Genomic DNA, 16214 nt, shown 5'->3' with positions numbered 1-16214 from the left:
ACCCCTTGGATCCTCTATCTGCTGCAGAGATATCAGTTGCTGTGGCCACTGTTTCGCGCCGCCGGTGCTAACCCTGAGGTACAAACACTAAACAAACATTCTCGAAATCAAATGTATTATTCATGGTGCTGAAGATATATGGTGAAACGGTTTTGTTTTTTTGCTTTGGCAGGTTAGGGATAGCATGCGTTTCATTGAGGTGGGTTCAGTGGAGCCAGAGAAGCATGTTGTGGCGCTGGCAGATGCTTACTTTTTCCCTCCGTTCCAGCCCCCCACTGCTTCCGAGAAACAAAGCTGGACCTGTGATACCTATGAAGCTTCCTCCGAGGCGAGCGAGACTTGTTGTGTACAACAAGACTTCTAATGAGACAAGTGTTGGATCGTGGAGTTATCTTCGTTCATGCTGTCACTCGGGGTGGGCATCACAGGGGGAGAGTGGTTTCTTCGCAAGTGATACCTGATGTTCAGCCACCCATGGTATGTCCTAAGAAGTTTTAGATGCTGTTTTTTGTTCTCGAGCTTCTCAGTCTAAGAGTATTGTGATTTTAGGATGCGGCTGAGTATGCTGAATGTGAAGCCATTGTCAAAGACTTCCCTCCATTCATTGAGGCAATGAAGAGGAGAGGTATCGACGACATGGATCTAGTGATGGTTGATCCCTGGTAATGTTAATAACATCTTGTTAGTTGCTGAGAGTTGTAAATTAAGGTGTACTTTTTCCTTGAGCCTGCCTCTGAACTTATTGTGCAGGTGTGTGGGTTATCATAGTGAAGCTGACGCTCCTAGTCGCAGGCTTGCGAAGCCTCTTTTATACTGTCGAACTGATAGTGATTGCCCAATGGAAAATGGCTATGCTCGTCCAGTTGAGGGCATTTATATACTTGTAGACATGCAAAATATGGTGGTGATCGAGTTTGAAGACCGTAAGTTTGTGCCACTTCCCCCATCTGACCCTTTGAGGAATTATACACCAGGTGAGAGTAGAGGTGGTGTTGATAGAAGTGACGTTAAGCCTCTCGAGATTATTCAGCCTGAAGGTCCAAGTTTCCGCGTAAGGGGTTACTTTGTCGAGTGGCAGAAGGTAGTTTTCCACCAACATCCCTAATTGAAACCTGATGTAGTATCTAAATATGGCTAAACTTTTTGTTTACAGTGGAACTTTCGTATTGGGTTCACTCCAAGGAAGGTTTGGTCATACATTCGGTAGCATATGTTGATGGCAGTCGAGGTCGAAGGCCTGTTGCACACAGGCTAAGTTTTGTGGAGATGGTTGTGCCATATGGTGATCCGAATGAGCCACATTACAGGAAGAATGCTTTTGATGCAGGGAGGATGGTCTTGGAAAAAACGCACATTCGCTTAAGAAGGTTTGAAATCAGTTTATGTGTTCTCAATATATAACCAGAACTCGGTTTGCGTTAACAATTAGGTTTTATAGGGGTGCGACTGTCTGGGATCTATCAAGTACTTTGATGCCCATTTCACAAATTTCACTGGAGGAGTTGAAACAATTGAGAACTGCGTATGCTTGCATGAAGAGGACCATGGGATTTTGTGGAAACATCAGGACTGGAGAAACAGGATTGGCTGAAGTGAGAAGATCTAGGAGGCTGACTGTCTCTTTCTTTGTACTGTGGCTAACTACGAGTATGGATTTTACTGGCACTTCTACCAGGTTAGTGGGAAACGTGATTAATCATTTTTAAAAGTAAAGTAGATACTAGTCATCTTTGCATCTATTTTCTAAAAGGAAGACAATATATGTCCCTGCATGAGAATAAATCTTGTGTTTGGCACCTCACAATTGTTTTAAGGCTTTAAGCCTTAACACCCTGCTTGTCATTGTTCAGTTGTGGACACTTGATTTACAGTGCTGAAGTGTCCACCTGAGTTTCATTTGTTTGATGATATGTATGGTGTTTCATCTTTATAGACATTTGAAGACTTAATATCATTTATGTCTTGACTGATTTACTGTAGGATGGGAAAATAGAAGCTGAAGTAAAACTTACTGGTATCCTCAGTCTAGGAGCGCTGCAGCCAGGAGAAACTCGAAAGTACGGTACTACTATTGCTCCGGGGTTGTATGCACCAGTTCATCAACATTTCTTTATCGCTCGCATGGATATGTCCGTTGACTGTAAACCTGGTGAAGCTTATAACCAGGTAACTGCTGTTCTTCTTGCTGAACACATACATATTTTTGTAGAATCCCTAGTGCTTGAAAATACTAAGGATACACGTAGTCAGGTTGGTGATTTTGCTGAGTGGTCAGCTGAATGTAACTTTTTATCTGTAGGTAGTTGAGGTGAATGTCAAAGTTGACGAGCCCGGTGAGAACAATATCCACAACAATGCTTTTTATGCAGAAGAGAAGTTACTTAGATCTGAAGCAGAGGCGACGCGTGACTGTGACCCTTTTAGTGCTCGCCATTGGATTGTAAGCGAACTGTACCTTGCACGATCTCGTTCACTATTCTTAGTCTCCCTCTCTCATCTGAAACCATCAATATATTCAATGAATTAAGTGTTTTCTTCTTGTTGCTATCGACAACTCATTGTTAATATGTTTTCAGGTAAGGAACACAAGGACAGTAAACAGAACGGGTCAATTAACGGGATACAAACTTGTTCCGGGCTCAAACTGTTTGCCACTAGCTCGACCCGAGGCCAAGTTTTAAGAAGAGCTGCATTCCTGAAGCATAATCTGTGGGTTACCCGTTATGCACCTGACGAGAAGTTTCCAGGAGGAGAGTTCCCAAACCAAAACCCACGCGCTGGAGAGGTCTCGCCACATGGGTCAACAGAACCGGTCCTTGGAAGAATCTGATGTCGTTCTTTGGTATGTATCCTTCTCACATTAAACTACTAATTACCAGAAATGGTGTGATTTTAAATGTGAGATTTTGGTTTTACAGGTATGTGTTTGGGATCATACATGTTCCTAGACTTGAAGATTGGCCGGTTATGCCCGTTGAACATATTGGTTTCACACTAATGGTAAAGTCAAAATCTTTTGTCTGTTACGTAACTTTAACTTACAATAAAAAATCTACAAATAAAATGTTTTGGTCTTCACAGCCACATGGATTTTTCAACTGCTCACCGGCCGTCGATGTCCCACCGAATCCTGCATGCGAAATGGATACTAAGGACAGTGAGGTCAAAGAGGTTGTAGCACCAAAGCCTCTTCAGACTGGTTTACTTTCAAAGCTTTGAAACGTGACATACTTTTAATACACTGGAGACATTGTTGTTGCTCAATTCAGTTTCGAATTGGAAACGTTTGTTGTTTTATGTGTTGGTTGCAGACTATAAGACATTGGAGTGTTCAATATTAAAGACTGATTATTTTGTTATGAATGGCAATCGATTATACATATTTAAGTCGGAAGAAATCAAATTATGTCTTATCGAAAATTAAGGACATACAAAATATTTAATTTCTTTGATAATTGTAAAAGCTATCCCGATTTTTATGAAATATTTCTGGAATATTCCTGGAAGGTTTATATACCACAACTGGATAAAACACTACTAATCAACACTTGGAAGCACTAAACCCTTAAATCGACAGAGCATTTTTTAGCAGATGGAGAAGGCTTTGAGTTGGGAGATAAACAACTTTTCCGAAAAGAATAGTGCGATGAAGTCAGATCGTTTCTCAAGCGGCGGCTGCGAATGGTACAAAACGAGAATAATAAAGATCTTTAGCTTTCTTATACGAAACGTCTTAGATAGATGTTTGAGCTGATAGTAAAAAGGTTTCTTCTGTTAGGTATCTTTGTGTTTATCCGGAGGGAAAAATTGTGGATGATCACTTGTCTCTCTCCCTAAGCGTTGTGAATCCTCGAACACTGCTACCTGGATGGAGAAGACAAGCTAGTTTTTGTTTTGTTTTGTTGAATCAATCTGGCAAAGTTCTACATACAACCGTTGGTATAAATGATATGATCATATCTTCAGTTTTCTTTTTTTTCTCTTGAATTTCAGGACTTACAAGTTAGAGGGCACCTCTAACACATTTCTCTATTTTCCTCTATATATATATATAAGAAAATTATTTTGTTTTAGAGAAAAAATAGCAAAATATATTGAACATGGTCTTATAAGCAGTGCGATTGATTATACATCATACCTGATTTGATGAAAGAAAAGTTGATTTATCTTTTTATGTACATACAGAAAAAAGCAGATTGTTCTGTGCTGAGACTCCAAGCTGGGGTATTATCAAAGTGTTGACTCTTACCAAGCTTCAACAAGATGGGTTTATGGAGAACAACAAACTAACCATTGAAGTCGACATTAAAGTAACTAAAGTTGTTTATGAAGGAAAATCAACAGAGAATGAGATTGTAGTTGTTCACGGTTTCCATGTTCTTAATAGTCAGGTACGTCAATGAACCAGTATATATATATATATATATGGATTTTTGGGTCTTTTCTTTTTGTTTTCGTCTGTATATCCAATTAAAGATACAGTCTGAACTTTGTATCTAGTTAGCATTTCTGTGTAACACTGGCAGGCTGTTTCAGTATGCAACATGTTTGTGAAGCACCCAGACGTTGCGGTAGATATTAGATCAGAAATCAGAGAGGTGAAGACAGCATACATGAATATTCTCCTCGGTCTAGTCCAGACACTAGACAAGCCTCCTCAGAGCTTGTCGGAGACTGAGCTAAGCAACGCAGGCAGCGAGTTGAGCGAGCTAACTGATGCTGGCTTTAAGCTGGATTGGTTGAAGTCAAAGCTTGAGGAAGTTTCCTTGAAGAGGAAGGAACCATCTTCTGCACTCAAAATTGAACCGGAGAAGGAGAATAACAAATCTGCTACAGCTGCTGCTCCTCCAAGAGTTTCTCCATTTGAGTGCATACGCATTTTGATAAAGAAATTCTTTTTGGCTTGCTTCTAAAAACACTAAATGTGTTTTTCTAGTGAAAGTTTGGTGAGTGTTTATTTTTTTGTTTTAGTTTTTTTTGTCTTCCTTTGTATCTCAAACAAGTTTGCTTGATAGTTTTTCTTAATCATTTTTTGGCTGTCCCATCACTATACTCCTTGCTTGATCAGTCAAACAACCAAATGAGGTGCTTAGGCCTGGTAATATTATAGTGTTTATGACACATCTATCTTATTAAAGCTGAAGTACAAATTCGGTGTGTTTGGATACTTGGATAAGAGTATTAAAAAAATTTGGTGTGTTTGGAAACATGGATTGTAGTCTTTTAAAAAAAAATTGTTTGGAAACAAAGATAGTAGTATTAAATAGAAAAAATAATGGGCTTAAGTTATTAAATCCATTATAAAAGAATGTTGTCAATATATATAAGAAAAATACAATACAAAGCCCAATTTAAAATACCAATTCAAATTATGGTTTTTATATTTCATATTTCATATTAAATTTTAAAATATAATATATGTAATTATTTATATGATGATACATATTAAATAAGTATTAATTATATCATTACTTATATTATGGTACATATAAAATATGATTAATTATATGATGAAATTATACGATATATAATAATGACTAAGGATGGGTTTTCAGACATCCATACGGGTTTGGTTCTGATCAGTTTGCGTTTCGGGTTTTCAAGGTCAAATATTTCAGTCCTATTACGATGTTTCTAAATTTTTGTTTGAGTTTGATTCGGATCTTTACGGGTTTGGTTTGGGTTTGGATAACATATTTAAATTATTTTTAAAGTTTTAAATCACTATATATTTTAAATTTCTCAAAATCTATAAATAAAGTAATATATTACCTATAAATTTAATAACATATGTCAGAATACCTAAGCTTAACATATCAATTGGTATGATTTAAAAATTTGGATACGAAATCAATAATTATTTTAAGTATTTTTTTGGTGATTTGAATATACTTTAACTATTTCAGATATTTGTTTTTGACTATCTATATATATTTTCAAGTATTTTAAAGTAATTTAAAGGTATCATTCTTGATGTTTTATATACATCAAAATACAAAAATAATATATATATATAAATATATAAATCTATTTTTAGATAAATTCAGGTACACGAATACTTCGGTTCGGATCCGATTCGGTTCTCTAACTAACAAAATTTTAAATAATTCGAATATTTAATCAATTTATGTTCAGATTTGGTACTATATTTACGGATTGGTATCAGTTCTGTTCCTCGGATTCATTTTGCCAAACCATAATAATTACATGAAAAACAAATATCATCATATTTTTAAAAATATACATCCGCGGAGGTGCAGAGATCAAAGTATAATCATTTATTTTAACAACAAGCCAAATAAATATGTTGATTGAAGAGCGAATAAAAAAAACTAAAGAAATACATAGTTTATCAGAGACACTCTATGTCGAATTTATTATAAAGAAAATTTTATTAAAATAAATAAATTCAATAATTACAAACAAATAATATATTTTATAAAAGTGAAAAATAATACCCGCGCTTTCGAAGCGCGGGTCAAAATCTAGTAAACATATTAAGTCTCCTTAATTTTTTCGAAATTAACTAGTACGGAGTAATATTTTTTTTGGGTAGCCGAGAGAACCTATTTTAAAGTTTCTATCTATCCATATTCATAGAGAGCATTGTTTTATTGGTTTATTCTATTCCAATTTAGTTATATAGAATATTTCAAATTTAAATAATAATACTAGATTTAGATTTTGATATGTGTGTCCGTTTGAGTGTATTTTTTATAAGATATATTGTTATTTATTTTTCATGTTAATATTAAGGCTGGGCAAAAAAACCTGAATCCAAAAAATTGACCGATCCCTATCCAAAAAATAGTATCAAATCCGAACTGAAATTAATTAAATATCCAAATTATTCAATTTTTTGTATCTAGAAAACTGAAACCACATCTGATCCGAAAAAAAAATATTTTGAATACCCAAATGTATCCAAAATAGACTTATATACTGATATATATTAATCATTTTAGATTTAATGTATATAAAACATCCAAAATATATATATGATCTTTTAAGTTGGTTTAAATACTTGAATATATAAAAATCCAAAATTCATGTTTTAAAAAAAATTATTCATTCTCTTAAACGTTTATTCATGTTTCCAAAATTTTTTTTTTAATCTGTTATCTATGTTTCCAAACAAATCTTTTTTAAAAACTACTATCCATATTTCCAAAACAAACTTTTTTTTCTTTTAAAACTGCTCCAAACAAACTTCTTTTTTAATCTAATATCTATATTTTCAAATAAACTTCTTTTTTAAAAAATTACTATCCATATTTTCAAATAAATATAATTTGTAATTCAGTTTTAATAATATAGATGAATGTATCATGTAAAAATAAAATCTTACAAAACCTAAATATTATAATTGAACTTTTTCAAACTGAAATTTTGATACAGTTATTGTTTTGTATTCAGTTACAAGATTCTTTTTGTTGTAAATCTTGTAACTAAATTGTAAGGAAATTTATCCAGTATTATATTTTGTGAGATTTTGTAGATTTAGGCTTATAAATACTCGGTGTTTAATCTCTCCTAAATAATTAGGGTTTCGCTTTGCACTTTCTTTCAAAAACTATTCTACCGCTTGAATGAAGAAGCCTCATCATAAGATATGGGGAATCAAATGCAGAAGAGTATCTCAGGTAAGTCGTAATTTCTCATGATTTCCTTCGCCTTCAGCTTTGTTTGGTTGTTTTATCCCTCAAAACTCAAAGAAACAAAGGCTAAGAGATCGTTTTTGAACAGATAAGAGTGATCAGTTGCAAACGAGTTACACGTTCGAGATAGATAACTTCTCCGACAATATATATCCGATAAAGTCTCCAAAGTTTTTAAGCGGCGGGTGTGAATGGTAAGCGAGAAGAATCAATGTTTATATGAAACTAGCTAGAATGAGTACTCTTTGTTTTTAATCCTTTAGGTATCTTCTAGTTCATCCCAAGGAAACCATATTATTTGATGATCACTTGAGTGTGTACCTATGCGTTTATAATCCTAAATCATTGCGAACTGGATGGGAAAGGAAAGCTAACTTTCGATTCACTCTTTTGAACCAATCCGGAAAGGTTCTCCACCGCGCAACTGGTAATAGTGATCATATCTTCTTCCATGTTTTTGATCAAAACAAAATCTTCTTCCATGTTTTATATCCCATCCCTCTTGTAATATATGATGTTTTTTTTTATAAAAAAATGATGTTTATAAATGTAATTTTTTGGCATTTCTATGTTTAAAATTTATTGAAAACAATTTAACCAATTATATTTTGCAGTTTGATTATATTTTTGTAGAAAGAAAAAAAATTGTTTAATCATTGTGTTTTATGCATAACATCTTAGTTTATGAAATAAATGTAATGTTTTTATTTTGGTTTAAACATTGATACTATTGCGAAAAATATTTTTTTAGGGAGGAATGTTTGACCTTTCAGTTGATACCAAACATTTAGTGAGAACTTCTCGAGTAAACACTAGAGTATATGAAAGATATAAAAGTGGATCATGAAGAAATCAGGGCTATTGTCCAGAATATCTTCCATATTTTGAGTATATAGGAACATAAATTTTACACCATACCTGCTTGAAAGAAGAGTTTATATTTTAATATTTTTTTGTCTTGCAGAAAGATCATGTTTATTCTGCGCTCAGCTCTCACCCTGGGGTCATAAGACATTGCCACTTAGCAAGCTTAAAGAAGAAGGATTTCTGGAAAATAGCAAACTGATCATTAAAGTGGATGTAGAAGTAGTTGACATTGTTCATGAAGCAGAGTTAACCGGGCAAGAGACGTTAGTTCTCAAGGGTTTTGAGGTTCTTTATAGTCAGGTATGTTAAGGAGCTTCCCTTTGGATAACTGGATGTTGTGGTTAACTAAATAATAGTATTTGACCTATGTTCAATATAAGTTTTCAATTTAAAACTGGCCATAACTGGATTGACTCTAACCATTTTTATATATTAATTATCTCTCCAGTACTTATTGATATATGACTTTCATTTGTAACAACCTGCACACCTTTTCTTGCTGGCAGTATGATTCGGTGCACAAAATTTTCAAGGAACACCCAAACATTGCTATTGATTTCAAACCAAAGGACAAAGGTGTGAAGGCAGCATACATGAATCTTCTTCTCAGCCTCATCGAGACACTGCGCAAGCCTCCACAGAGCTTTTCTAATACTGAGCTAAGCAACGCTGAGAGCCAGTTGAATGAGCTAGCAGAAGCGGGATTCAAGCTGGATTGGTTAAAGTCAAAGCTTGAGGAGGTGTCCTTGGAGAGAAACAATGCAGATGCGGATGGATCTCGGGTCCAAGAAGTTGAGCAACGCATCAAGAACCTGGAGCTGACTTTGTTGGATCTCAAAGTTGAACTGAAAAGGGAAAAGTCTAAATCTGCTGCTGCTGCTGTTGCTAAGCTTGTGTCTTTTGACGACATTGTTTTACGTCGAAAATAAAAGTCTGGAGGTTCATGTAATTCTTCTGTGATTTATGGTTACTATGGTCATTGTTTTTTTTTTGTAAACTGCTTTTGTGCTATGTTCATTGTTGCATCTTCTTTTTAGTTCTCATCACTTTTCAACACAATAGCTGAGTTTATTTTTATTGATTGGTTTCTGTCAACACAACTCTGTTAACAGGACTTTCGGGGAAGGTGATTTCCTAACAGTGATTGAGTTTGATCGAAAGAACTGTAGTAGTGCTTATATCGCTCCCTTTATCTGGAAATCACCGAGCTCGTCTGTCAACACGACGAGATCATTTATGAACAGCTATTCTACCAAACAAAAAAAAACTAGATGAATTTTCCTTGCAGCAAAAGCGTTTTATTTTACAAACATTGAAGGGTTAAAACTTAAAAGATCAAAAGACGCAAGTACCCTTGTATATGCTTGTTTTTATCAATCACCTTTCGAGTTGTAGTCGTAGCCTTGTACGTAGGTCTGGTCACATATCGAATATCCGGGGTTTTGAAGGTATTTGTGATTTGATTCGTAAGTTACGAATATCTAATTTTTTTATTTGTTTTGTTTCTGGAATATACGGATATCCTGAAAAACGGATATCCGGAAAATAAATAAATATTTGTGGATATTTACGAATACTTACGAATATCTCATTTGTTTTGATTAATACAAATAATCTTAAAAATTCGATACAAAATTTGTTTTGTAAAATATTTGTTTGCATGATATATAAGATAAAAATTAAAATTCGATACAAATTTTTGTTTGTAAATTTTTTTTTTGCATGATATATTTTTTTAATATTTGTGATTTGTTTCGATTTTAATGGATATTAATTTTTAGTATTTGTTTTGATTCGAAAGTTTACGAATATCCAGAATTTTTGGATCGTATCGAAACGAATAACGAATCGAATCAAATTTAACGGATAAAATGTACAACCCTATTTGTAGGTAGGGCTCAGGTCTATTAAGAGAGCAATGAGACACAGTTACTCTAAAAAAGTAATGAACACAGTTCATTTTCATTTTTGAAAATTGATTGCAATCTGGTTATCGAATATCCCACCTCATATAACCGGGAAAATTTATCAAAAATGTCATAGTTTTGTATTCTCTCCTTTTTTAATAAGCGTCATTTTGATATTTTTCACATAGATTAAAAAGTGACAGAAATATATGTTTGTTGTTATTAATTACACATCTCTGACCAATAGTATTTGAGATAAATAAAATTATTTAAAAATTAATGTAGTTTATAATTAATTTTCAGTTGATTATAAATATAATTTATATTAGAATTGTAAAATGACATTTTTGTGTAACAAGAAAAAAAATCATATATATAATGAGACACTTTCTTCTCTTCTTAAGGTGTCCACATCAGATTTTAATAAATGTTTGTGGGACTCATCTTTATATTTTTGTTTTAAAATAATATGTATTCATATAAATATCACTAAATATCACTTAGTGCAGTGGTTTATGTATCATTAAAGAAGCTCACAACCCGAGTTCGAATAGTGAACATGTGTTTTGCATTTTTTATGATTAAATTTAATGAAAGGCAATTATGATTTTTACAAGTCGTCTTCTTCTTTAGACTTTTAGACTTTCTGCAATATTGACTCCGACAGCTCATAATTTTTCAAGAGTTATACATCAGTTTCTTCGTTTTTGCCATTTTCATGAAAACTTCATGAATTTTTAAATATACTACTCGATTATAGGATGAAACGAGTGAAAAATTAAGTTTTTAAGAATTTCGGTTTTTGGACTGAGTCAGTTTAAATCATCATCATTGGTGTCCGAATTACGTTTTTCCGGTGATTTTACGGCCCTCGGCAGTTTGTTATCGAACGTGATTATGTAATGAATTAATGATTGTTGGGTCATTTTAAATTAACTTGCGGCCTATGGCACTCAGTTTCTAAATAACCTTTAAAAGGTGAGGCTGATGCGTCAGACATACCCAAAAAGCTTCCTAACCGTCTATTCTTTTGCACTGTCTTTGAATATGGCATAGGGTTCTCCCATTTTGTCGCTTAACTCTCACATCCAATGATAAACCATTACACTCTAAATCGCTCTATTCAGTGTCACATATCATTGAAACTCCTTAAATTGATATAATTTCATAGTCCTACTGAAAACTTGATTAGTATAACTTTTCTATGTTCTTTGTTCTACTTTCTGAAGTTGTCCACTGAGACATGTACGCCATGGAAGGATTCACTAATTTCTCATACTTCAAATTTGAATTAGAACACACTGGTAGTTTCAAGGATGAGGCGAACAAAATTGTTTACATAGCTGATAACTACAGGAAAAACCAATAAAAAAGAAACACAACTTTTTGGACGGACCGAAAGAGTTCGCATAGATCTGAGAGGAACTCATGGAGATTCATTTTTTATTTCTGTTAAAAAATCTCGCCTTAACTATTTTTCTGGGTATGTATATATTATTGCGCTATGTTTAAAAATGGTTTTACTATTGTGTGGAGTTTCTAAATTGGGATAGATTATTATTTTCTTATATTTACACAGGTTGCAGATTTACTGGATAGCTAATGAGGATGTCAATTAGTTAGCGTATCAGATGTTAAATATGAATGGATAAAAAAAATGTTGCTAGATGTCGAATTTATGAACACAAATTAAATTTTTTTTTAGACATTCACGATATCCCTGGTATATGTAAGCGGAAGGATTTCTATCGTTCACTATTTTTCTTCCGGGGTTGCCTAGGATGTTCGCTTTTACATGCTAACGATTAATAAGCTAATTATCCTCAAGTCAATGACAAACGTGATTAGCATTTCGGGAATATCAGTTTTGTAGTATACAAACTCGTTTTCACCTTTCATTAGAAAAATAGTATTAATACCAATAACAAAGGATTAGTACTTTTCTTACCGTGTGAAGATTAATCAAACGTGTACGGGTGTCCAAACTCCCTTACTTAGATATCGATGGATCCCTTCTATGTGATTTAAGATATTTTGTGGTATGATTAAACTAATCATTTCTATTAGTTTACTAAATCAAAATTTGTTTATGGTATATAGTCTACGTTTTTGTATGATGTGACGTGCAAGGTTGCCAAGGTGTCGGTACATATAAAGACAAATTAAAAATACAAAGTCGACGTCGAGCATCAATACTATATTAAAAGGTGAATAACCTCAAAGGATACTGTGTCCACATCATCAGTTTAATTCCAACCAATCAGAAACCAGGAGACCTCCACGTCGTCACTGTCTTGTGTCTGGTGGGCTTGAACCGAAAGTTCGGATGGGCTTCGAAGTTGGTTTTTTGTCACAGCCCGTTTTGAGATCCGTTTGAGTGTGGTTCATCTTCGGGCGAGTCGTTTTTGGTTCTCGATCTCTTCGATTCCTCTACCGATCTAAACGGACGAAACGACTCATCTTCACCTAAAGCGTTCTCCATCCTCCTATATGTATATAGAGGTCCTGTCTCCTAGATTTTCTCCTCGGAATAACTGCTCAGTCAGTTGTTACTGGCCTTATCCTTATCCGTTTCTGGGAAGATCTCAATGTCACTCATAAACTCTTTTTTTCTTTCTCTCAGCCACAGTATCACCGGAGATTACGCTGGAACGGCGAATGCGGCGTCGATTGGCGCATAGTTCAATCCAATATTCCAGAGTCGGATCATTGGAATCATCACTCCCTCTCGACTCATGAGCAAGCACACATGCAAATCATAGGCAAACCCATGATAAGGTTCCTCCTTTAGCTTATTCTTTCCATCACTTCCGTCTCTACTGAATACATATAAATATTTCTATGGCGCTTTCGTTTATTTCTATAATGCCAAGTTTGTAATTCACGTTTCAAAATAATCACTTTTTAAAATTATTTCTTGAACAGAGAATCTGGAAGATAAGGTTAGTAATATTGTTCAGCTCTGTACTCTTTTTGGTTCTATACATAAGAAAGCTGGGTGCTTTGTGGATCAAAAATCTTTTTTTTTTCCTATCAAGATGATTGATTTGCTGTTGTTTTAAAATTTTATTGGTTATCATTCAGATAAGAAGATTAACTGGAAGATGGACATGAGGCGTAAGAGCAACACCAGCGTAGAAGATCTGAATAAAGTTTCCATGGCCACCACTTCTGTCATTTATGACTCAGCAAACTTCTCCACCTTATTTGTGACTCTTTACCTATCTTTACTTTTTGCCTCCTTGGAGGTCGTTTCATCATAGTGGCTGCTCATTTGAACGCTACGGTTGACCGCTGCGGCAATAGACACTGCGAGTAGTTCCCAGTAGCAAGAACTGAAGAAAGTTGCGGAGTATTCAGTGAAATATCTTTTGGGCGTAGGCTGCTGTCACAGACTAACAGGTTTGAATTTTCTGATCTTGCATATCATTTCCTTCCGTGAAGATGATGACATCTACCAAAGATATCAAATTTCTTGACATTAGAACTTGAGAAATTTTATGTTCTGACTACACAACAAACATGGAATCATTCTTTCATATTTGTTCAAAATTTGATTGTTATAGTATTACTTACATGTTTAATTTTGTCCCTTTTTCTTTACCAGGAGCATTTAGATCACATAAGATTCAATGCTACATATGGAAGCTTAGGAACGTTTCCGTGAGAAGATCAAGGTAATGATGTCACCTGCATAGCTGCTAAAACTAACTTTTGTCTGCTTTCTAACCAAAAAGAGTATTAGTCCTATTATATCTGTTGTTTGATTTTAATGCCCAGATACAGTGGTCCTTGCAATTACAGATTGAAAACATGGCGGTACCTAGAAATGGTGTTTGAGAGTACAACAAAAGTTACAAGAGAGACCCGGACCTCTTCCTCAATGACATCACCAAAGCAATGCAATGGCACATTTGCGACATCCAAATTTGGTTTCAAGACACAAAATTTTGAACCAAACCGTATCTGCTGTTGGTGTCCATGAAACTAAGTCCATTCAACTTTTTTTTTTCAATTCGAGTACAATTAAGGAAATGTTTTATTCTGGAAATGAACCTATGTATTTTAGATGTGTGTAGAAGCGATATTGAGCACAAAAGTTAAAATGTGTTAAAGTTTCAATTAGACAAACTTTTGTCTAAACAGTGAAGAGACGACTACAAAAAGAATACAAAAATAACAAAGCACCACACAACCAGGGAAGTTTAGTAGATTGACATTCAAGGTTGATTTCGTTTGGCTATTTGGTGGAAAATAATTTAGGTAGTTTGTTTCTCAGAGATACAAAAATTCCAATTGTGTTATAAGAAAAGTATCTTCTCCTTGCTTCGAAGTTCGAAGGTTCTGCAACACAACTGAAGTAGCGAAGATGACAGCCAACTGAACAGAAACTTTATATTTATTATGAATATCAGAATAAGTCATTGTTTTATTTTAAACATTATGACACGTATATTTAAAATTATAAATAATATTAGCTTCATATATCATACTAGGTAATTTTGACAGTGGGTGTAAATATTTATAAAGTAAGCACACTACAACAATTCATTAATAATATTTTTACTTAGTTATAAATTCTTTTGTAATATTTGACTGTGCGTGTAAATATGATTTATTTCAAACAATATTATATTATTTTAATTGGTCATGTCGATATAAAGTATCTGGATAGTGTATATATATATCAGATTGTATATACTTTTCTGAATTCACTCATAACATTATTATTTTAATTTTAATTAGTTTTTAATGTGTTTAGTTTGTTGTCTTAGATTCATAAATTTTATTCTAGATAAATATATGATTTGATAAATATTGTATTTAGATTTTTTTAAAATAAAATATTGATCAATTTGAAGTTTAAAAGCCCATGCACACATATTTTAAATTTTCAAAGTAGTTTAATCATAACAGTTAGTTAAAATTATAGTTTCATTTATTAATTTATCTTGAGTTTCTGTAATTTATATGTATAATAACAAATACAATTATTACAAGTAACAATATTTTGTTTGTTTTAGTTAAATTTTGATTTTAGTATAAGAATTTAGAATTGTTCGGTTATAAGTTTCAAGATATATTAACTTACATATAGTTTCTGTAAACTGAATTAAAATATTTCTAATTTTAATTAGCTAAAACGGATCTACTTTTATTCATTGCATTTGGTTAGGTTCTTTATCTAAGATAAGTAACTATACTTTCATAAATTTTTGTGAAGTTTTTTACGTTTACATATATTCTGATATAATTATAAGAAAAATGTACATCAACTTTTCTTTTTGAAAATTTATATGAAAAGTAAGTAAGTATGTTCAATAATTAATTATATAATTAGATACAAATCAAAGAATTTATTTATATTTAATAAAATAAACATTTTAATAGACGCATATAAGATAATGAGTTAATATATTATATTTATTTTATAAAAACTGTAAATTTATTTTGCTTTCGATAAAAACTAATTAAAAGTAACCAATAAATTAAATTATAATGTAAATTATTTTGTTGTATTTTAGATAATTTCAAAGCACAAAAACTCGCAAAATGAAGTTGTCTTAGCCAGAAGCATTAAACCATAAATTATCAGAAGTAAACATGTTATTATTTCAAAAACAGAGAGAGTATTATTTTAAATGAATGAAATATAATTTATTTCTCATTTAATCCTATTCAAAATGATTTACGCTAAATTTACCATAGCATTATGTGCAGAATAGTACTTATATTACATGAATTTAGTGTTATAAATACAATTTGCACCAAAATGAGATCA

At 33.0% G+C, this 16214-nt stretch overlaps 2 protein-coding genes, 1 long non-coding RNA gene and 1 pseudogene across 3 annotated transcripts; all 4 read left to right on the top strand.

Moving 5' to 3' along the window:
* The first annotated feature begins 5 nt into the window (after positions 1 to 5).
* LOC130505486 (amine oxidase [copper-containing] zeta, peroxisomal-like) lies at positions 6 to 3359 on the top strand (annotated as a pseudogene).
* Positions 3360 to 3535: 176 nt separating this feature from the next.
* On the top strand, positions 3536 to 5040 carry LOC130505483 (MATH domain and coiled-coil domain-containing protein At2g42460-like). Its single transcript, XM_057000099.1, has 4 exons — positions 3536 to 3684; positions 3779 to 3939; positions 4186 to 4391; positions 4527 to 5040. The coding sequence occupies exons 1-4, from the start codon at positions 3593 to 3595 to the stop codon at positions 4911 to 4913; spliced, it is 846 nt and encodes a 281-aa protein (XP_056856079.1). The 5' UTR covers positions 3536 to 3592; the 3' UTR covers positions 4914 to 5040.
* A 2512-nt stretch (positions 5041 to 7552) lies between these two features.
* LOC108837265 (MATH domain and coiled-coil domain-containing protein At2g42460-like) lies at positions 7553 to 9564 on the top strand. Its single transcript, XM_018610326.2, has 5 exons — positions 7553 to 7643; positions 7747 to 7852; positions 7922 to 8085; positions 8623 to 8825; positions 9032 to 9564. The coding sequence occupies exons 1-5, from the start codon at positions 7613 to 7615 to the stop codon at positions 9452 to 9454; spliced, it is 927 nt and encodes a 308-aa protein (XP_018465828.1). The 5' UTR covers positions 7553 to 7612; the 3' UTR covers positions 9455 to 9564.
* Positions 9565 to 13694: 4130 nt separating this feature from the next.
* LOC130505484 (uncharacterized) lies at positions 13695 to 14531 on the top strand. The gene is made up of 3 exons (XR_008941698.1): positions 13695 to 13834; positions 14040 to 14109; positions 14213 to 14531. It is a non-coding gene; the product is annotated as an uncharacterized LOC130505484 (long non-coding RNA).
* The last annotated feature ends 1683 nt before the right edge of the window (positions 14532 to 16214 follow it).

This window comes from Raphanus sativus, unplaced genomic scaffold, assembly GCF_000801105.2.
Source record: "Raphanus sativus cultivar WK10039 unplaced genomic scaffold, ASM80110v3 Scaffold2311, whole genome shotgun sequence".
Taxonomy (NCBI): domain Eukaryota; kingdom Viridiplantae; phylum Streptophyta; class Magnoliopsida; order Brassicales; family Brassicaceae; genus Raphanus; species Raphanus sativus.
This window is presented reverse-complemented; position numbering and strand designations above follow the sequence as displayed.

Coding starts and splice junctions, on each gene's coding strand:
- LOC130505483 (XM_057000099.1), top strand. CDS start 3,593: ATGGAGAAGGCTTTGAGTTGGGAGATAAACAACTTTTCCGAAAAGAAT. Junction 3,685..3,778: donor TCAAGCGGCGGCTGCGAATG/GTACAAAACGAG, acceptor TTCTTCTGTTAG/GTATCTTTGTGTTTATCCGG. Junction 3,940..4,185: donor AGTTCTACATACAACCGTTG/GTATAAATGATA, acceptor ATGTACATACAG/AAAAAAGCAGATTGTTCTGT.
- LOC108837265 (XM_018610326.2), top strand. CDS start 7,613: ATGGGGAATCAAATGCAGAAGAGTATCTCAG. Junction 7,853..7,921: donor TTAAGCGGCGGGTGTGAATG/GTAAGCGAGAAG, acceptor TTAATCCTTTAG/GTATCTTCTAGTTCATCCCA. Junction 8,826..9,031: donor TTGAGGTTCTTTATAGTCAG/GTATGTTAAGGA, acceptor TCTTGCTGGCAG/TATGATTCGGTGCACAAAAT.